Genomic DNA, 23,270 nt, shown 5'->3' with positions numbered 1-23,270 from the left:
TCTCTCTCCTGACATGAACTGAAGCCACATCTCATGGGCCCGCTCATCTACTGGCACGTTGAATGTTTCCTCTCCAAGCACTGTGGGTACCCCTATACATTTTCTCTCATTACTGTACGTAGAGTCAATCACACATACAAACACAATCACATTATTACACATCAATGATTTTACTCCTTGCTTGGACTAACTCATTCTTAGCTCTTTTGTCTAACTCTGTAGTGTATTGTTTTGTTGTTGTTTTTGTCTTCTCAGTTAAATCCTCTCCTGCCCTCAGTGGAAGAGTTGAGCTCTTCTCCTACACCATTCATCCACGATGAGCCTGTCCTGCACTGAAGCCTATGAACACCTCAACCCCTGTCAGTCTTTGACAATTTTATTAACACTCTTTGTCATCTATGTGCGTTTCATGTCTATACTGTGGTTCTCCCATCCTCCGCAATTGTTAAAGTCACCAGCCTCCACTGCAATACAGTGAGCACTAACTTTGTAACAATGCAATCTACCTGTCCTAATTTGAAAAAAAACCAACATTTTTTTAATGTCCATGCTTCAGTTAGGCACAAACACATGTGCAAATATCAGAAGTCTATAGTAAAAACAACCAGGAACCTGTCTTCCATTATGTCTGATATGGAAGAAGTCTAGATAATGCAATGCATGATAATCTTATAATCAACAGCAATTCTATTAGGAAAGCTCTTACATCGGTTTAAGAAGGCGTCTATATTTTTGTTTTTTCGTAGTGCAGGGTAGTCCAGATCCAGGGCCAAGGCATTCATGGACTCCTGGGAAAAGAAGAAAAATACATGTAATACATTTACTCTGTTTGAAATGGTTTTATGTATTATATACAATTAATCTAAGAATTCAGTTCCCCTGCTAAAAAAAAATAAAAAATACGGATAGTTCGGCGATGTTACATATTTAGATATTAGGTCACTTACCTTGAAAAGTGGTGATCTAAATGTTGTCATGACGTTGCCCTGTTGGTGAGGTTTATGACCCCCCATAAATACCTGTCACGCCCTGGTCGAAGTATTTTGTGTTTATTTTCATTTATTTGGTCAGGCCAGCGTGTGGCATGGGTTTTTGTATGTGGTGTGTTGGGTTTGTAGCTTAGTGGGGTGTTATAGTGAAGTCTATGGCTGTCTGAAGTGGTTCTCAATCAGAGGCAGGTGTTTATCGTTGTCTCTGATTGGGAACCATATTTAGGCAGCCATATTCTTTGGGTGTTTTGTGGGTGATTGTCCTTAGTGTCCTCTGTGTTAGTTTGCACCAGTTTAGGCTGGTTCGGTTTTCACATTACGTTTATTGTTTTTTTGTAAGTTCGTGTTTTTTATTATTAAATAAACATGGATTGCAATAGCCACGCTGCATTTTGGTCCGACTCTCCTTCTACCGAAGAAAGCCGTTACAATACCTTTCCCCCTTTTCTCTCTCTACTCTACAGGACGGACTCTTGGAAAGCCCGTTGTTAACATAGAGAGAGTATGGTAACATCAAAAGGTTGGGAACTGAACAATTTTTTGGTAATCCAACCAGTTGAAAGCATCCGTTGGTACTTAAAGAATATGATATCAGATCAGTTGTCGTCTGAGACATTATTACTGATAGGACGACAAACTGTATCTTAGAAAGTCTACATATTCTTGTTATCGGATTCACATGGGATTGTTGTGCAATTTAAACGTTTAAATATGAAATTATTTATGAAACGATGAAATGTCATTTTAGTTTTTAAAATTTGAGAATTGTTTTCATAAGTAAAATATGCTCACTCAGTGGCTACGCCCAAGTGAATAGGCATTGGATGGCAATTATGAACCAACCCCTTTTCTACATTTATATAAGAGCCCCAGTCACACAATTCACGGCAGACTAAGCCAACCCCAGCGTGAGCTCTGGTTGCGAATGGTTGAACGACTACAACCTAACATAATTTACACTTGTGTTCCCGATGACGTGAGGACTGATGTCCATACTTATAAAAGGGCTAATTTCAACATGAAGGTGACGATCTCCATGCTGGAAGGATGAATTTCGACTTCACCAGCCAGAATATTGCACGAGCTGAGTATGGCAACTTGGTATGAACTTTGAACTCTTATTCACTAAAGAAGTGATACATCCTAGAAGTTGAGTTATAAGCAGCAGCTGCAAACGTGCATGGCCTAGGAAAGGACAAACAATCTCTTCAGAATGACAGGGTACTACAACGTGTCTGTTCTACCACACGACGACAGAGTACAACGTATCCCCTCAGAAATATTCTTCAAAGGACAAGGGAGATCTCTGCTGTGCAACCCAGCCTTCCATCTTCCACCAATCTATCGAAATGCAGCTCAGAGTAAATCTATTTCTTGCCTTTTCCTTTTCCGAATTAAGAATACATAAGATTCTGTATTCACGATAGCATAGCTTCATAAGGTACAATAGAGACCCAATCCTTTTGTTCCTCAGTCTTCCCGCTCTTTCATTCAAACCCAACCCTCTTTCTTTGTGTAACCAGCCATCATATCGGTTCCATCCACTAGGGACGTTTTCTTTTATGACATAATTAGTAATCAATGTATGATCCATCCTGTGTATATGTATTTCTGTGTGATTATTTAGGTTTTTAGTAAATAAATAATTAAACAAAATTTTGTATTGCTGATTTAACTTGTTAGCCAGGGTTCATGAAGATAACCAATAATTTTACGACATTCAGATGAGACTGAATAAAGTTCTGATTAATAATTGACTGCTATTGATATAAAAGATTACCAGATCTTTAAGAGTTTATTCGGAAGACAACAGCTCTATAAACATTATTCCGTGGTGCCCCGACCTCCTAGTTAATTACATTTACATGATTAGTTTAATCAGGTAATATTAATTACAGAGAGTTGATTTGATAAAATAGCATGTCATATAATTTAATCCATAGTAAAGACAACAATGTAAAATCGCTAAACTATCCCTTTAAGTTTGAAATCGTTTTAACTAAAACTGACTATGTTCCACTAACTTAATCACACAGGCACTAAGAATGAAGCAATGTACTGTATTGGGCTGGGCATGCATTCTAAGTAGTATTCTACTGTCTCATCTCCATCAAACAACCCAACAATACAATAAAATGTATTAATATTAATGGTTAAAAATCAAAACTACTAGGCTAATGAACTCAATATCTTTACCCTCCATCATCCCTTATTGCCCTCCATAGCAGTGTTCTCCCAAATGCAACACAGCTGGGAGAGAAGATGAGTCTGCAAATAGACAGCATAACAAGGATATGACACAATGACTAGTACAGTCGTGGCCAAAATTTTTGAGAATGACACAAATATTAATTTTCACACAGTTTGCTGCTTCAGTGTCTTTAGATATTTTGGTCAGATGTAATTATACTTCAGTATTCTATAGTAACAAGCATTTCATAAGTGTCGAAGACTTTTATTGACAATTACATGAAGTTGATGCAAAGAGTCAATATTTGCAGTGTTGATCCTTCGTTTTTAAGACCTCTGCAATCTGCCCTGGCATGCTGGCAATTAAATTCTTGGCCACATCCTGACTGACGGCAGCCCATTCTTGCATAATCAATGCTTGGAGTTTGTCAGAATTTGCAGGTTTTTGTTTGTCAACTCGCCTCTTGAAGATTGACCACAAGTTCTCAATGGGATTAAGGTCTGGGGAGTTTCCTGGCCATGGACCCAAAATATCGATGTTTTGTTCCCCGAGCCACTTAGTTATCACTTTTGCCTTATGGCAAGGTGCTCCTGGATGGTTGGGAGAAGTTGCTCTCGGAGGATGTGTTGGTACCATTCTTTATTTATGACTGTGTTCTTAGGCAAAATTGTGAGTGAGCCCACTCCCTTGGCTGAGAAGCAACCCCACACACGAATGGTCTCAGGATGCTTTACTGTTGGCATGACACAGGACTGATGGTAGCGCTCACCTTGTCTTCTCCGGACTTAGCTTTTTTCCGGGTGCCCCAAACAATCGCAAAGGGGACTCATCAGAGAAAATGACTTTACCCCAGTCTTCAGCAGTCCAATCCCTGTACCTTTTGCAGAATATCAGTCTGTTCCTGATGTTTTTCCTGGAGAGAAGTGGCTTCTTTGCTGCCCTTCTTGACACCAGGCCATCCTCCAAAAGTCTTTGCCTCACTGTGCATGCAGATGCACTCACACCTGCCTGCTGCCATTCCTGAGCAAGCACTGTACTGGTGTCCCGATTCTGAAGCTGAATCAACTTTAGAAGACAGTCCTGGCGTTTGCTGGACTTTTTTGGGGGCCCTGAAGCGTTCTTCACAACAATTGAACCGCTCTCCTTGAAGTTCTTGATGATCCGATAAATGGACGATTTAGGTGCAATCTTACTGACAGCAATATCCTTGCCTGTGAAGCCCTTTTTGTGCAAAGCAATGATGACGGCACGTGTTTCCTTTTAGGTAACCATGATTGACAGAGGAAGAAAAATGATTCCAAGCACCACCCTCCTTTTGAAGCTTCCAGTCTGTTATTCAAACTCAATCAGCTTGACAGAGTGATCTCCACCCTTGTCTTCATCACTCACACCTGTGTTAATGAGAGAATCACTGACATGATGTCAGCTGGTCCTTTTATGGCAGGGCTGAAATGTAGTGGAAATGTTTTTGGGGGATTCAGTTCATTTGAATGGCAAAGAAGGACATTGCAATTAATTGCAATTCATCTGATCACTCTTCATAACATTCTGGAGTATATGCAAATTGCCATCATACAAACTGAGGCAGCAGACTTTGTGAAAATGAATAATTGTGTCATTCTCAAAACTTTTGGCCACGACTGTAGAGCTCTGCCTCTGATGTACAGGGACTGGGATGGCAGACCTCTGCCTCTGCTGTCTAGAAACGGTCTACACTCCACCACAACAAGCTTATAGTATATGGAGAGAGGGTAATCTATAAATACTTTACCTCTACCACACACAAACACACTGTGAGGACAGACGCTCAGAGATGAGAAGCAAGTACGGGGAGTGAATATTTAACAAATAACAGACATGAAACAAAACACGGACAGCGTCTCGACAAAGGAAACATAACAACATTAATGCTGACACGGGGATGAAACTGAGGAATAGACAGATATATGTAGTCCAGGTGAGTCCAATGAGGCGCTGATGCACTTAAAGATGGTGACAAGTGTGCATAATGATGGGCAGCCTGGCACCCTCGAGCGCTACCTGATGTAAAACATTTTACTACGGTGTGCCTTACTGAACACAACAACCCTGGTGTCCTCAGCACAGTACATGGCAACAGGACTGAGGGGTTTGACAGGAGAACTAAAAATGTCACTGTAGTCAGTGCCAAACCAGGAATGTGGGGAGGGGGGAGGGGTGTTCCCCCCAATCTAGGGGTCAACTGGTGCTAACTAGGGGGAGGGAGGTGTCCTTGGCATGTGGAACAATTCCTTGATGTGTTCCCGATGATGCCCCTCATCCCTGATTCTCTGCTGAGTCCGCAATATCAAGTGTGCCTAGTGTGGTCTCAATAAAATGATCCAAAGCCTATACTAAAGGCTATAGGCCTAGGCTAAACTATGAGCATGCTCGGAGAAGCACAGGGCAAAGTTAAATGTACTTCCTTCCCAAGTTCTTGCACTGCTGGGATGGTTTATATGAAACTAGGCTACACTGCATTGCACACAGCAATGGATAGGCATTCCCAATCATGAGCCCCGGGCCACCCTGCTCTTGCTGATGTAAACCATTGGGAAAATGTGGCGACGACAACGTGACCAGCAAGATTTACATTTACATGACATTTGAGAAATGTACCGAACCCATATGCATTGGGTCATTCTGGACACTGTGGATGGAAGCCCAAATGGGTTATGCACCCATTGGGATTCCAACCGTGTTGCCCTGAATGACAGAACTCACATTTAGATTATGGTAATGAATTCTTAACGGAAAATGCAACTCATGTAATGAAGCAGTCAATAAAACACCATTTTTAAACATTAAACAAAATGCAATTAGCGGAAAACATTATTGGCAATTAAGCTTGGAATGTGTAATAACATTCTAACCAGCGCACCTGTTACCGGTTCCATATGTGACAGAGATACAAATCTCTGATAGAAATTTAGAAAGAGAGGGAATCTACAGATGGAACAACTAGGATAGGTTGCTAATACGACTAGGATTGTGCCTTTGGCTTCTGGACAAGGAAAGAAAGTTGATATGAAAAACAATAGAACAGGAGAGAAATGGCCAATAGAGAGGTAAATGGAAATACATTTGCCAAAATGATACAATTATTCCTGTCTAAACAGAAAAAATGTAATAAGTCACCAGAAAGCATGACTTATCCACAGAAGAATCGAGGATCATTTGCTTAGAAAAAAATACAAACATTTAGATTGTTGTCACAAGCTCGTAGGCCTATGCATACTTGGGAAGCCCACAATTTGGGCAGCGCACGTGGCAATAGGTCTAGCTGATTATTGAGTTGTGGCTGTCAGTGAAGAGCATCTAAAATATTATGTGTCTTGAGTATCATTTCAAATGTTGAGACAGGAAGGGGAGGGGTGTGTGGCAAAGATATAGGCGTGTCTCTCTCCAGAATGGCTAAGCTGTCTCCTGAAAATTGTTGAGCTTTCATTGTTTGAATTGTTTGCACTTTGATTATTTTTTGGATCAATTCCCCGTTACATATGTCACCAGTAGTAAATGTACAGTTAATCCCCGTCATTTGGTTACATTAACTTCTGTTAATGCATGTATTAATTACAGTCAGTCATTCACCGTTCTCATTCTCAGAGTGGAAACGTTGTTTACAGAGTTCACAACCTGCTACACTTGTGAGGAATAAGTTTTGGTTTATTTCTTGACAATCATTTTGCCTGTTGCCTGCATTTGAATTGTGAATGGGAGGCAAGCTTCATTTACACGTTGAGAAATAACAATAGTAGCTCTTTTTAATCATGAACCAAAACTGTTTTCAACACGCAATTGAGTTTTGAAGTGTTGCACAATGAATGGGCTTATAAAAGCACATGATTTACTTCAACAACAACCAGATGAAGAGCTACAGGAAAACTCCCTCTAAATAGTCTCTCCATGCTGTGAACGTGTGATAGTTGTGTTGTATAAATAAGATACAGTTAATGTCGGAAGTTTCATACACCTTAGCCAAATACATTTAAACTGAGTTTTACAATTCCTGACATTTATTCCTAGTAAAAATTCCCTGTCTTAGGTCAGTTAGGATCACCACTTTATTTTAAGAATGTGAAATGTCAGAATAATAGTAGAGGGAATGATTAATTGTAGCTTTTATTTCTTTCATCACATTCCCAGTGGGTCAGAAGTTTACATACACTCAATTAGTATTTGGTAGCATTGCCTTCAAAATGTTTAACTTGAGTCAAACGTTTTGGGGTAGCCTTCCACAAGCTTCCCACAATAAGTGCATTTTGACTCTTTTTCAGTTCTTCCCACAAATCTTCTATAGGGCTTGAGGTCAGGGTTTTGTGCTGGCCACTCCAATATCTTGACTTTGTTGTTCTTAAGTCATTTTGCCACAATTTTGGAAGTATGCTTGGGGTCATTGTCCATTTGGAAGACCCATTTGCGACCAAGCTTTAACTTCCTGACTGATGTATTGAGATGATGTGGATATATTGAAGCAACATTTCCCTCCCTCATGATGCCTTCTATTTTGTGAAGTGCACCACTCCCTCCTGCAGCAAAGCACCCCCACAACATGATGCTTCCACCCCCGTGCTTCACGGTTGGGATGATGTTCTTCGGCTTGCAAGCCTCCCCCTTTTTCCTCCAAACATAACGATGGTCATTATACCCACACAGTTCTATTTTTGTTTCATCAGACCAGAGGACATTTCTATAAAAAAAAGTACGATCTTTGTCCCCATGTGCAGTTGCAAACCGTAGTCTGGCTTTTTTATGGCGGTTCTGGAGCAGTGGCTTCTTCCTTGCTGAGCGGCTTTTCAGGTTATGTCGATATAGGACTCGTTTTACTGTGGATATAGATACTTTTGTACCTGTTTCCTCCAGCATCTTCACAAGGTAGTTTTTCTGTGTTGTTGTTCTGGGATTGCACCAAAGTACATTAATCTCTAGGACACAGAACGCGTCTCCTTCCTGAGTGGTATGACGGCTGCGTGGTCCCATGGTGTTTACACTTGCGTACTATTGTTTGTACAGATGAACGTGGTACCTTCAGGCGTTTGGAAATTACTCCCAAGGATGAACCAGACTTCTTGGCTGATTTCTTTAGATTTTATCATGATGCCAAGCAAAGAAGCACTGAAATTGAAGGTAGGCCTTGAAATATATCCACAGGCACATCTCCAATTGACTCAAATGATGCCAATTCGCCTATCAGAAGCTTCTAAAGCCATGACATCATTTTCTGGAATTTTCCAAGCTGTTAAAAGGCACAGTCATCTTAGTGTATGTAAACTTGACCCACTGACCCACTGGAATTGTGATACAGTGTATTGTAAGTTAAATAATCTGTCTGTAAGCATTTGTTCGAAAAATTACTTGCGTCATGCACAAAGCTATAGTTTGTTAACGAGAAATGTGTGGGGTGGTTGAAAAACAAGTTTTATTAATGACTCCAACCTAAGTGTACGTAAACTTCCAACTTCAACTGTACATGATGACTAACAAAAATACACAGGCCATGCAATTTAACCTATCAACGAATCAACTTGATGGTCAAATGTGTTTACATCGAGTGGTATTTCCATCAATGAATAAAAAGCATTATTTTGCAATGGAATTTTTTTTCTCCAGGTCATTTTGGCCGGCAACAGTTTAATTTATGGATTTTGGCCAAAAGACGGCATAATTAGCTACAAGACGGCAATTGCCTGCTAACGGAAACCCTGAACTGTGCAAGTGGACTAGGCCTACTGATGTCCTGTTCAGTTTGAGAGGGAGAGCACGAAGATGAGAAGCAGGACCGGAGGTAAGCTTGCTACTGCTAGAATTGATTTGAATAAAAAGTAATGAAGCTATTTATCAGAGTTATTGACCTCACATTAAGCCATATTCAAGTAATTTACATAACTTACATTACTATGAAGCACAGCTGCGGAGATAGTGTGCATGGGTGCTGAAAGTAGGCTAATTCAAGAAGGCCTAATTCATTCAAACAGTCATCATTTTAACTTGACTTTAGGCTACTAAAAACAAGAGTGCTTTGTGTTGGAGCCTGTTTCTTCCTATTCAAGAAATACGAGTTAGATCTACCCGTTTGACAGTAACTCCTTAAATATCTCAGGGAAGAGCTTGGTGTGTTAGGTTAAAACCAGGGCTCGAATTGGGGGGGTATGTGAAGATATTGACTTTTGTTATAGAAAATGGCTAAAAGCAAAGCTCTACCCCTTTGAAAAACATATAATGGACCGGATTATATAAAGCGATCTATAACAATGCATTAGTCCGCAATGCTTTATGCTAGAAACAAGCTGTAAAATGCCAGGGAAAGGCGTGACTCTGATGCATATGGGCTATATGTTGTTTGTCTCTAGGTCATTTGGGGCTGCACTACAACCTTCTATAGTTGAGGAGACAAAAATAAATTGACTTTGCTTGGGAAGTAATGTGTAATTCTGTCAATATCAATTGACGTTCGACATTTCGACAGGCTATTAAATAACGTACTAACTCTAAATCAGTCAGGAGCAAGCCAGGTAGCCTAAGAAGGAAAAAAAATAACTTATTAGGCTATATTACTATTATTTCAAGGCTGCCGGCCATTTTAGAAATCAATTGTGAAGCATTTGTGATACGCTTCAGGCTGGCAGGAGCACTCAGCATTTCAACAACAGCACTTCAACAACATTCTAAGTACTTAGAATTAAATAATAATTTAATGAAAAATGCCTTATTAGGCTATACAGTCGTTCTACAGTGACTTTTAATTAGCTTGTAGAAACACAGGTTTGGCCAGTCTTTGGTTTGAGGATCGCGCAGTGAGCTATGCATGCCTAGCTTGTAAATTTAGCTTTATATTCCCATGCCCTAATCAGTCAACACATATCTATTTTGTAACAACAATATCATGGAATATAATAAGAATACATTTGAAAATTATAGTTTCCCAAATGAAAGAAAAGTTTCAAGTGCATATAAGCCTACCTGATGATATACGGCTGCTGTGTTAAACAACAAATGATTCAGGCGGGGCTTTTATTAAAATCAAACTCTTTTTACCCCTACCCTTGTCTGCAACCTTCTGGCTACTCTGCCATGTAATGCTTACAAAACAAAGACCAGTTTCTAAAACGGCAAAGCTAAGGCTCTGGGTTTCCCAAAAGCATCGTAGGACTAAAATATTCTTCCGTCCATTTAGTGTCAATGGAATAAGATGCTAAGCACTAAGATGCTTTTGGGAAACGCAGCCCTGGCCTGCACTAGGAGTGAGGGTAAACGGTAGAAATGTTCTCTGCTGTCCACTTTATGTTTTAATTATTATTTTGGGTATAGTCGAGGAAAACTTGCTTTCCCCCCCAAGCTTTCAGGGAGGGTTGGATAAAATATACTTTACTGAAGGGAGGGCCATTGATTTTAATTTAATAAAAAGGTCAGATTTTCTCCAGGTAGTCCTCAATATAAATAACATACAGTCCCTTATGGGACAGAGTTATTTGACTTTACCCAGCATTTCTGGGAGCTCGGGGTCAGCTTCATTTAAGGGGCAGTGTGAGTGTGTGACTAAGTCAATTTTGTCATTGACTGCATGCATTTGCATTTACTCTCTGTTCTGAACGTACTTTTACCATTTAGCCGTACCCTTATCCTACTCCTCCTCTGTTCCTCTGGTGATGTGGAGGTTAACCCAGGCCCTGCAGTGCCTAGCTCCACTCCTATTTCCCAGGCGCTCTCATTTGTTGACTTCTGTAACCGTAAAAGCCTTGGTTTCATGCATGTTAACATTAGGAGCCTCCTCCCTAAGTTTGTTTTATTCACTGCCCTAGTACACTCTGCAAACCCGGATGTCCTAACCGTGTCTGAATCCTGGCTCAGGAAGACTACCCTGAAATTTCCATCCCTAACTATAATATTTTCCAACAAGATAGAACTGCCAAAGAGAGCGGAGTTGCAACCTACTGCAGAGATAGCCTGCAGAGTTCTGTCCCACTATCCAGGTCTGTACTCAAACAATTTGAGCTTCTACTTTTAAAAATCCACCTTTCCAGAAACAAGTCTCTCACGGTTGCCGCTTGCTATAGGCCACACTCTGCCCCCAGCTGTGCCCTGGACACCATATGTGAACTGATTGCCCTACATCTATCTTCAGAGCTACTGCTGCTAGGTGACCTAAAATGGGACATGCTTAACACCCCAGCCATCCTACAATCTAAACTAGATGCCCACAATCTCACACAAATGATCAATGAACCCACCAGGTACAGGCCCAAATCTGTAAACACGGGCACCCTCATAGATATCATCCTAACCAACTTGCCCTCCAAATATACCTCTGCTGTTTTCAACCAAGATCTCAGCGACCACTGCCTCATTGCCTGCATCTGTAATGGGTCCGCGGTCAAACGACCACCCCTCATCACTGTCAAACGCTCCCTAAAACACTTCAGCGAGGAGGCCTTTCTAATTGACCTGGCCCGGGTATCCTGGCAGGATATTGACCTCATCCCGTCAGCAGAGGATGCCTGGTCATTCTTTAAATAAGTATGCCCCTTTCAAAAAATTAGAACATGGGAACAGATATAACCCTTGGTTCTCTCCAGACCTGACTGCCCTTGACCAGCACAAAAATATCCTGTGGCGTTCTGAATTAGCATCGAATAGCCCCCGTGATATTCAACTTTTCAGGAAAGTTAGGAACCAATATCCACAGGCAGGTAGGAAAGCTAAGGCTAGCCTTTTCAAGCAGAAAATTGCATCCTGTAGCGCAAACTCAAAAAAGTTCTGGGACGCTGTAAATTCCATGGAGAATAAGAGCACCTCCTCCCAGCTGCTCATTGCACTGAGGCTAGGAAACACTGTCACCACTGATAAATCCACTGCAATTGAGAATTTCAATAAGCATTTTTCTACAGCTGGCCATGCTGTCCACCTGGCTACCCCTACCGCGGTAAACAGCATTGCACTCCAACACAGCAACTCGCCCAAGCCTCCCCGATTTCTCCTTCACCCAAATCCAGATAGCTGATGTTCTGAAAGAGCTGCAAAATCTGGACCCCTACAAATCAGCCGGGCTAGACAATCTCTTTCTAAAATTATCTACCAAACTTTTTGCAACCTCTATCACTAGCCTGTTCAACCTCTCTTTTGTATCGTCTGAGATTCCCAAAGATTGGAAAGCTGCAGCGGTCATCCCCCTCTTCAAAGGGGGAGACACTCCAGACCCAAACTGCTACAGACCTAAATCTATCCTACCCTGCCTTTCTAAGGTCTTCGAAAGCCAAGTTAACAGATTACCGACCATCTCAATTTATCTTCTCCGCTATGCAATCTGGTTTCAGAGCTGGTCATGGGTGCACCTCAGCCACGCTCAAGGTCCTAAATTATATCATAACCGCCATCGATAAGAGACTTTACTGTGCAGCCGTATTCATCGACCTGGCCAAGGCTTTCGACTCTGTCAATCACCACATTCTTATTGGCAGACTCAACAGCCTCGATTTCTCAAGTGATTGCCTCGCCTGGTTTACCAACTACTTCTCTGATAGAGTTCAGTGTGTCAAATCAGAGGGCTTGTTGTTCGGACCTCTGGCATTCTCTATGGGGGTGTCACGCCTGGTTTACCAACTACTTCTCTGATAGAGTTCAGTGTGTCAAATCGGAGGGCCTGTTGTTCGGACCTCTGGCAGGCTCTTTTCTCTGTATACATCAATGATGTCGCTTTTGCTGCTGTTGATTCTCTGATCCACCTCTACGCAGACGACACCATTCTGTATACTTCTGGCCCTTTGTTGGACACTGTTAACTAACCTCCAGACGAGCTTCAATGTCACACAACTCTCCTTCCGTGGCCTCCAACTGCTCTTAAATGCAGGTAAAACTAAATGCATGCTCTTCAACCGATCACTGCCCGCACCTGCCCACCGGTCCAGCATCACTACTCTGGATGGCTCTGACTTAGAATATGTGGATAACTACAAATACCTAGGTGTCTGGCTAGACTGCAAACTCCCCTTCCAGACTCACACTAAGCATCTCCAATCCAAAATGAAATCTAGAATCTGCTTCCTATTTCGCAACAAAGCATCCTTCACTCATGCTGCCAAAAATACCCTCGTAAAACTGACCATCCTACCGATCCTCGACTTCAGCGATGTCATTTATAAAATAGCCTCCAACACTCTACTCAACAAATTGGATGCGGTCTATCACAGTGCCATCCGTTTTGTCACCAAAGCCCCATATACTACCCACCACTGCGACCTGAACTCTCTCGTTGGCTGGCCCTCGCTTCACTCTCGTCGCCAAACCCACTGGCTCCAGGTCATCTACTCCAAGTCTCTGCTAGGTAAAGCCCTGCCTTATCTCAGCTCACTGGTCACCATAGCAGCACCCACTCATAGCACGCGCTCCAGCAGGTATATCTCACTGGTGACCCCCAAAGCCAATTCATCCTTTGGCCGCCTTTCCTTCCAGTTCTCTGCTGCCAATGACTGGAACGAACTGCAAAAATCACTGAAGCTGGAGACTTATATCTCCCTCACTAGCTTTAAGCACCAGCTGTCTTAGCAGCTCAAAGATCACTGCATATTGCCATTCCAGTGTTTAATAACTTCTTTGGGATAGGGGGCAGCATTTTCACTTTTGGATGAATAGCGTGCCCTGCCGTGCCCTGCCCTGCCTAGCGTAAACTGCCTACTCAGTCACAGATGCTAATATATGCATATTATTAGTTGTATTGGATAGAACACTCGGAATTTTCTAAAACTGTTTGAATGATGTCTGTGAGTATAATAGAACTCATATGGCAGCAAAAACCAGAGAAAAAAATCCAAACAGGAAGTGGGAAATCTGAGGTTTGTAGTTTTTTAACTCAGCCCCTATCGAATTCACAGTGGGAAATGGGTAATGTTGCACTTCCTAAGGCTTCCACTAGATGTCAACCGTCTTTAGAACGTTGTTTCAGGCTTCTCCTGTGAAGGGGGGCCGGATGGGAGCTGTTTGACTAAGGGGTCTGCCAGCAGCCTCGTTCTCAGTCATGCACATTTCACATGAGAGGTATCTCTCGTTTCATTCTACAGACAATGGAATTCTCTGGTTGGAACATTAATGATAGAAACATCCTAAAGATTGATTCTTTACTTAGTTTGACAAGTTTCTTCGACCTGTAATATAACTTTTTGAACTTTTCGTCCGACTGGACCTGAATGCGATTTTGGATTTGTTTACCAAACGCCCTAACAAAAGATGCTATTTGGACAAAAATGGACATAAATGATGGACATTATCGAACAAAACAAACATTTATTGGCGGATATTTATTTTGGATGGATTGGGCTCTGAGCGCCGTACTCAGATTATGCTTTTTCCGTAAAGTTTTTTTGAAATCTGACACAGCGGTTGCATTAACCAGTTGGATTTAGGGGGCGCTATTTTAATTTTTGGATGAAAAACGTTCTCGTTTTAAAAATATATTTTGTCACGAAAAGATGCTCGACTATGCATATAATAATAATAATTGGCAGCTTTGGAAAGAAGACACTCTCACGTTTCCAAAACTGCAAATATATTGTCTGTGAGTGCCACAGAACTGATTTTACAGGCGAAACCCAGATAAAAATCCAACCAGGAAGTGACGCATTTTTTGAAACCGCCTCATGCCAATGCTCCTTATATGACTGTGAATGAGCTACGAATGAGCTTACGTTTTCCACGTTTTCCCCAAGGTGTCTACAGCATTGTGGCTGGCGTCTTTTTAGGCATTTCCCTTGAAGAATGGCTGTAAGGGACCATATATGGCATGTGGTCACATGGTGTCTCCCGCAGAAAACCTTGCGTAAAATACTGAGGTAGCCATTTTTCCAATCGCTTCTTATGAGAAACCAACTGCCTCGACGGATATATTATCGAATATATTTGTTAAAAACACCTTGAGGATGGATCCTAAACAACGTTTGCCGTGTTTCTATCGATATTATGGAACAAATTTTGAAAAATGTTTGGCGTTATAGTTGTAGCATTTTAGGGTCGATTTCTCAGCCAAGCATGATGAACAAACGGGAGCTATTTCGCCTACAAAAATATTTTTGGAAAAAAGGAACATTTGCTATCTAACTGGGAGTCTCCTGAGTGAAAGCATCTGAAGTTCTTCAAAGGTAAATGATTTAATTTGGTTGCTTTTCTTATTTTCGTGAAAATGTTGCCTGCTGCCTCAGAGCCTAGCATAGCATTATGCCATGATAAACTTACACAAATGCTTGTCTAGCGTTGGCTGTAACGCATATTTTGAAAATCTGAGATGACAGTGTTGTTAACAAAAGGCTAAGCTTGTGTTTGAATATATTTATTTCATTTCATTTGCGATTTTCATGAATAGGAAAAGTTTATAGGGGTATTTATGTCCGTTGCGTTATGCTAATGCATTTGAGGCTATGATTACACTCCCGGATACGGGTTTGCTCGTCGCAAAAGGTTAAGGAGAAGTGTATCTAAAGTTCCATGCGAAACATTTGAATTTTCATCAACATTTATAATGAGTATTTCTGTGAATTCATGTGGCTCTCTGCAATATCACTGCAAGTTTTGGAATTACTGAACATAACACCTAACAATGTAAAATAAGATTTTTGGATATAAATATGAACTTTACCGAACAAAACATACATGTATTGTGTAACATGAAGTCCTATGAGTGACATCTGATGAAGATCATCAAAGGTTAGTGATTCATTTTTATCTATATTTGTTATTTTTGTGACTTCTCTCTTTGGCTGGAAAAATGGCTGGGTTTTTCTGTGAGTTGGTGGTGACCTAACATAATCGTTTGTGGAGCTTTCGCTGTAAAGCATTTTTGAAATCAGACCCTGTGACTGGATTAAGGAGAATTTTATCTTTAAAATGGTGCCTAATACTTGTATGTTTGAGAAATTGGATTTGTATTTGGCGCCCTGCAATTTCATTGGCTGTTGGAGAGGAGTTCCGCTAGTGGAACGGGGTTCCCCAGTCCTGGACAGGTTAATTGCTATATTGTAATTACTTCGCCACCATGGCCTATTAATTGCCTTAACTCCCGTATCCTACCTCATTTGCACTCACTGTATATAGACTTTTTGTTTTCCTTTTTTTTTTACTGTATTATTGACTGTATGTTTGTTTATTCCATTTGTAACTGTGTTGTTGTATGGGTCGAACTGTTATGCTTTATCTTGGCCAGGTCGCAGTTGCAAATGAGAACTTGTTCTCAAGTAACCTACATGGTTAAATAAAGGTGAAATAAAATTAAACATTTTAAAAAAGGACTTGTCATGGACCAAAAACACCACCACTCTTGTCAAGAGGGCGCAACAGCATCTCTACTTCTTAAGGTGGATGAAGAAATTTGACAAGCCACCCCGGGTCTTCTCCAAATACTACCACTGCACGATCGAGAGTGTGCTGATCAGTCGCATCACGATCTGGTACAGGAATTGCTCTGTCCATGACCACAGACCAGTACATCACTGGGACTGTGCATCCCACCCAAATCGGAGCATGAGGTCTGATACCAACAGGCTCAGAGACAGTTGAACTGGACTGACCACCTGCTCTGATTCTCCGCACCTTAGCACACATGCACTCACTCACGTACACACACAAAGACATACACACCTACAAACATACACATTTACATTCATGCTACACATACCACAACTGCTGCTACCAGACTCTTATTATGATTGCTCAATACTGCACAATTTAAACACTTGCACAAATCCCCCTTCCCCAAAACACGTGTAAATATTTTACTTATGCAAAAATGTTTATTCTATTCTACTGAGCCATTTACTTTATGTTTTTATTCTTATCGTTTATAATTTCTTATTGTTGTTGCATTGTCAAGAAGGAACCTGCAATTAAGTATTTAGTTGAACGGTGTATACTATGTGTATCCTGTACATATGACTAATGAAACTTGAGACTTTTTCTTACAACCAACGTCAACCAACCACTCCAAGAGTAGACCCTCTGTAAGGTCAGGGGCCATATATATCAAGCGTATCAGAGTAAGAGTGCTGATCTAGGATCAGGTCCCCCCATCCATATATTCTTGATCATTTTGATCTAAAAGGTTAAACTGATCCTAAATCAGCCATCCTACTTTGAGCTGCTCGATAAATAAACACGCCCATAATGTATGATTCAGAATCTGTCTATGGAGTTTGCTAGCTAATCTTTCTTTTATAATCCCATAATGATCTAATCTGCCTAACAACAATCTAACTACATAGATAATCTGTTTATTCTAAACCAGTTAAATACGCTCATGGGCGTTATGGGGGAGGGATTGAAAGAGATTAAATGAGCAGAGTGGGTACATACAGTAAGTACAACCTCATCTAGAAAAGCATGTCAATCCAACCTAGACATTTGTATGTGTATTCTTTAAAGGGCTCCATTTAGCACATTAGGTGTGCCCCAAATCCTGAGAACGTCATAGAGATTCAGGCATACGACCACTGCCTGAGGCGAAGGCAGGTTTCCCCAACTGGTGGTCCGCTTGCCAAGTGGTTTTATTTGCCCCCCCTCTTTATACCACCCCTACCTTGTCACAACACAACTGAAGGAAATAAATTCCACAAATTAACTTTTAACAAGGCACACCTGTTAATTGAAATACATTCCAGTTGACTACCTCATGAAGCTGGTTGAGAGAATGCCAAGAGTGTGCAAAGCTGTCATCAAGGCAAAGGGTGGCTACTTTGAAGAATCTCAAATATTTGTTCAACACTTTTTTGGTTACTACAGGATTCCATGTGTTATTTCATAGTTTTGATGTGTTCACTATTAATCCACAATGTAAACTCAGCAAAAAATAAACTTCCTCTCACTGTCAACTGCGTTTATTTTCAGCAAACTTAACATGTGTAAATATTTGTATGAACATAACAAGAGTCAACAAATGAGACATAAAATGAACAAGGTTCACAGACATGTGACTAACAGAAATGGAATAATGTGTCCCTGAACAAGGGGGGAGGTGTCAAAAACAAAAGTACACCAGCTGTATTAAGTACTGCAGTGCCTCTCCTCCTCATGGACTGCACCATATTTGCCAGTTCTTGCTGTGAGATGTTGCCCCACTCTTCCACCAAGGCACCTGCAAGTTCCTGGACATTTCTGGGGGGGAATGGCCCTAGCCATCACCCTCCGATCCAACAGGTCCCAGACTGTTCTCAATGGGATTAAGATCCGGGCTCTCCGCTGGCCATGGCAGAACACTGACATTTATGTCTTGCGGGAAATCATGCACAAAACGAGCAGTATGGCTGGTGGCATTGTCATGTTGGAGGGTCATGTCAGGATGAGCCCGCAGGAAGGGTACCACGTGAGGGAGGAGGATGTCTTCCCTGTAACGCACAGCGTTGGGATTGCCTGCAATGACAACAAGCTCAGTCCGATGATGCTGTGACACACCGCCCCAGACCATGATGGACCCTCCACCTCCAAATCGAGCGCGCTCCAGAGTACAGGCCTCGGTGTAACGCTCATTCCTACGACGATAAATGTGAATCCGACCATCGCCCCTGGTGAGACAAAACTGTGACTTGTCAGTGAAGAGCACTTTTTGCCAGTCCTATCTAGTCCAGCGACGGTGGGTTTGTGCCCATAGGCGACGTTGTTGTCAGTGATGTCTGGTGAGGACCTGCTTTACAACAGGCCTACAAGCTCTCAGTCCAGCCTCTCTCAGCCTATTGCGGACAGTTTGAGCACTGATGGAGGGATTGTGCATTCCTGGTGCAACTCGGTAGTTGTTGTTGCCATCCTGTACCTGTCCCACAGGTGTGATGTTCGGATGTACCGATCCTGTGCAGGTGTTGTTACACGTGGTCTACCACTGCGAGGACAATCAGCTGTCCATCCAGTCTCCCTGTAGCGCTGTCTTAGGCATCTCACAGTATGGACATTGCAATTTATTGCCCTGGCCACATCTGCAGTCCTCATGCCTCCTTGCAGCATCCCTAAGGCACCTTCACACAGATGAGCAGGGCCCTGGGCATCTTTCTTTTGGTGTATTTCAGAGTCAGTAGAAAGGCCTCTTTAGTGACCTAAGTTTTCATAACTGTGACCTTAATTGTATACCGTCTGTAAGCTGTTAGTGTCTTAATGACCGTTCCACAGGTTCATGTTCATTAGTTGTTTATGGTTCATTGAACAAGCATGGGAAACAGTGTTTAAACTCTTTACAATGAAGAAAAGGGTTTAAAAAGGGACGGCTCATTTTTTGCTGAGTTTAGAAAATAGTAAAAATAAAGAAAACCCTTGAATGAGTAGGTCTGTCCAAACGTTTTACTGGTAATGTATGTGTGTATATAAATGATATATAAATAATTTGCATTTATGTTCCGACCCTCGAAATCGTCCCGGCTAAATCTAGGTGATGATCCCTGGGCTAAGGTGTGTGTGCTGAGATTTAGTCAAAGGAATGCTAGAACAAAAACCAAGTGACTCCCTTATTGCCTGACTTATCAGCTAGCAACGTGCTGCCATGTTTGTTGTTAGTAACATACTGTAGTTTCAATGAGCTCCACTCACAAGGTGGCTTTCAGATAATACCGCAATGCATTCCTGGATGGCTGCCAGCCAGGTCACACGTAAGCAGAGGAGAGGTCATGGCTACAGAGATCCAGTTTTGGTCAAATTAAAGTCTGATTTGACATTTTGTAGCAGGTTAGGAGAATTTACGCAGCAGGTTATGAGAATTAATGTAGCAGGTTAGGATAATTCGGTTATGGTTTGGAAAAGGGTTAAGGTTAGGATTAGCTCAAATGCGACAACAAACAAAAAAACGTTTGACTTAATTTGACAAAAGCTGGATATCTTCTAGCCATGACCAAGGTAGCTAACTGTCAGGGAGACCAACATGAGTGTTTACTCAGCTCTTGCTCTTATCTAACACCTGAGCCTAATACATGGTGACTTAGCAAATACTCTTTGAGTTGTCTTTATCTGTGTCTCAGATGTGGCCCATAGAGGTAGCCTACACATGATGCAATGCAGCGCATCCCTTTCGTTTGACGTTTTCACACATAGTTTTTAGCTATAGTTTGAATCTGAGTTCGACTATTTTTTGCAATGTATTTTTTTCATTTGGTTCGGTTGGTTTAACATTGCGAAATGTCAAATTAACAAAACATTCCCGAAACAAAACCACGTGTCCATGCAAGTAATTTGTTCATTGAACAAAAATGCTCACGTTAAATCCATTTATGATAATCATGAAGCGTCACCTCTGTGTCCCAATCTTCATTTTACATTCGCATTGGTCTTCCAACATGCCGGAGCAAACAGCGCAATAGTCACTAACTGCGACGTGAATAGGCTATATTGAGTAGCCTATATCTCCGGTATAGCCCGAGTCTCCCCTAATCTCTAAATTCCCTGAATATCCTAAATAAAATTGACAAGTGAATATCACCATCTCATAGGTTATCTGATCAAACGTCCATTCTATAGCTAGTTAGCAATATGATTACTCTGATCAGCGTCCTGTGTGGCTAAATTTGTAGATCAATGAGTTTGCAACATCAGGGTTGGGGGTTCGATTCCCACGGCGGACCAATACTCAAATGTATGCTACTGTAAATTGCTCAGGATAAGATCGTCTGATAAATTTACACACAAAAAGCCAAGCTACTCTCTTTGACATACGTATTGTTACAACTTACCAGTAAACTCTCCAAGTTTAACGCTGACTTCGGGTCTCTGATCATGAATTCCAACTTTTTCCTTCGGCTGTCTAGCCTTTTCTCTGCTCCCGACGACATGATACAAGTTTAGTGAATCCAGGTTCGTCAATGGTATGTGATGGCAAGCTGAAATGTTCGGACAACAAACTTGTCAATACCTGCGGTGGCCCTTTAAAACGCGGGCGGGCAGCGCTCGAGACAACTCAATGTTTTGCTGCTGGTTGGTTGAATGAGCAATAAAAACTGACAGCTCCACTGAACACGCGCTGTTTTTACGGTATAAACGGGTTAATCATTTATTTTTAGTGTTCACTCAACGTATTATTTGACATTAAAGTTGGTTTTCAAATTCTGACAGAATCTCCCCGCGTAGAATTCACTCATTCATTTGGTGGTTTATCATATGAAAGTGTCGACCGCTGTAACATTATTGAACTCGTGAACTCCGCTCAGCATGACTCAAGTATTATCTTGGTGTAAATGCAAAGTTTCTTCATTGACAGGAATTCCTCCCCTCATATCTCATTGATTGATTTTAACGTCACAGCTATAACTTTCAATAGTTTTGGAACGCTCATGTGTAGCTCTGTCGACTACCATAAAGCACGGACAAATCCCAATGTCTTTTGGATGTATTTTTTCGGGGTCCTGATTTAGACGTCTGAACCAATCATAGACGTCTATGTTTGGTTCAGATTTGGTATGGTCCGCACCAGCCTATATTTGCCATATATCACAAACCCCAAGGTGCCTTATTGTTGTTATAAACTGGTTACCAATGTAATTAGAGCAGTACAAATACATGTTTTGTCATACCTGTGGTATATGGACTGATATACCACGGCTGTCAGCCAATCAGCATTCAGGGCTTGAACCAGCCAGTTTAAAATGCAGTATAATGTACTCTATTGTAACCTACTTTACTTTGATGTAATCTACTCTGCTGAACTAAACTACTCTACTGAATGAAACTGTACTGTACTGTACCCTACTCTACTGAATTAAACTGTACCATACTGTACTCTACTGAATAAAACTACTGTCCTGTGCCGTACCTTACTGTACTGTACTCCACTGTACTTTACTATGCTCTACTGTACTGAACTGTGCCATACTGTATTGTGCTGTTCAAACTTGAAAAACAAAGTCTAGACATTCAGACTTGGTACTTGTTTTGGGGCGGGGCTCATTAGAATAATATCCAGAATGCTTTGCAAGTGTTTGTTTTCCCATTTACATTTTGGTCATTCAGAAAAGATTATTATCCAGAGTGACTTACAGTCAGTGCATTCAACTAAGGTAGATAGATACACAACAACAAATCACAGTCAGAGCAATAAATAATTTTTTGTAACTGTTACTGAGAATGTTATTATAGTGAAACCAGTCTGTTGGTTTTTCGTGTCTTGGTAACTTAGAAAATCATCACATTGCTGTCAGTTTTAAAGCTTTTGAACAATATAGCTTAGGTGCAGGTGACAGATGGGAGCAATAACAATTATATTTTATGTTGTAATCTCTTCTCTCTTAAAAACCCAGCCACGACCGATACATGGTCCCATCCATCCTCCCCTCAATACGGTGCAGTCGTCCAGTCCCCTTTGCTGAAAAGCATCCCAAAAGAATGATGTTTCCACCTCCATGCTTCACGGTTGGGATGGTGTTCTTGGGGTTGTACTCATCCTTCTTCTTCCTCCAAACACGGTGAGTGGAGTTTAGACCAAAAAGCTTAATTTTTGTCTCATCAGACCACATGACCTTCTCCCATTCCTCCTCTGGATCATCCAGATGGTCATTGGCAAACTTCAGACGGGCCTGGACATGCGCTGGCTTGAGCAGGGGGACCTTGCGTGCGCTGCAGGATTTTAATCCATGACGGCGTAGTGTGTTACTAATGGTTTTCTTTGAGACTGTGGTCCCAGCTCTCTTCAGGTCATTGACCAGGTCCTGCCGTGTAGTTCTGGGCTGATCCCTCACCTTCCTCATGATCATTGACGAGGTGAGATCTTGCATGGAGCCCCAGACCGAGGGTGATTGGCCGTCATCTTGAACTTCTTCCATTTTCTAATAATTGCGCCAACAGTTGTTGCCTTCTCACCAAGCTGCTTGCCTATTGTCCTGTAGCCCATCCCAGCCTTGTGCAGGTCTACAATTTCATCCCTGTTGTCCTTACACAGCTCTCTGGTCTTGGCCATTCTGGAGAGGTTGGAGTCTGTTTGATTGAGTGTGTGGACAGGTGTCTTTTATACAGGTAACGAGTTCAAACAGGTGCAGTTAATACAGGTAATGAGTGGAGAACAGGAGGGCTTCTTAAAGAAAAACTAACAGGTCTGTGAGAGCCGGAATTCTTACTGGTTGGTAGGTGAGAAAATACTT

The 23,270-nt window shown here is 41.5% G+C and overlaps 1 protein-coding gene across 3 annotated transcripts in view; it reads right to left on the bottom strand.

The window, feature by feature from the left end:
• The window catches only part of LOC110522004 (rho-associated protein kinase 2), a 95,108-nt gene extending 73,589 nt beyond the window's left edge, over positions 1 to 21,519 (bottom strand). For 2 of the 3 annotated variants that reach the window (XM_036975533.2, XM_090232309.1), the window contains exons 1-2: positions 20,874 to 21,519; positions 707 to 788 (exon numbers count right to left, since the gene is read on the bottom strand). In XM_036975533.2, the coding sequence (XP_036831428.2) occupies positions 707 to 788; positions 20,874 to 20,972 (181 nt within the window). In that variant the 5' untranslated portion in view covers positions 20,973 to 21,519. The remainder of the gene's footprint in view (positions 1 to 706; positions 789 to 20,873) is intronic. The other variant, XM_090232310.1, reaches the window with a different exon arrangement.
• Positions 21,520 to 23,270: the final 1,751 nt, after the last annotated feature.

Source organism: Oncorhynchus mykiss, chromosome 4 (genome assembly GCF_057628025.1).
Source record: "Oncorhynchus mykiss isolate SJ-2025 chromosome 4, ASM5762802v1, whole genome shotgun sequence".
Lineage (NCBI taxonomy): Eukaryota > Metazoa > Chordata > Actinopteri > Salmoniformes > Salmonidae > Oncorhynchus > Oncorhynchus mykiss.
Note: the sequence above shows the minus strand (reverse complement) of the source record. Positions and strands in the feature narration are given on the sequence as shown.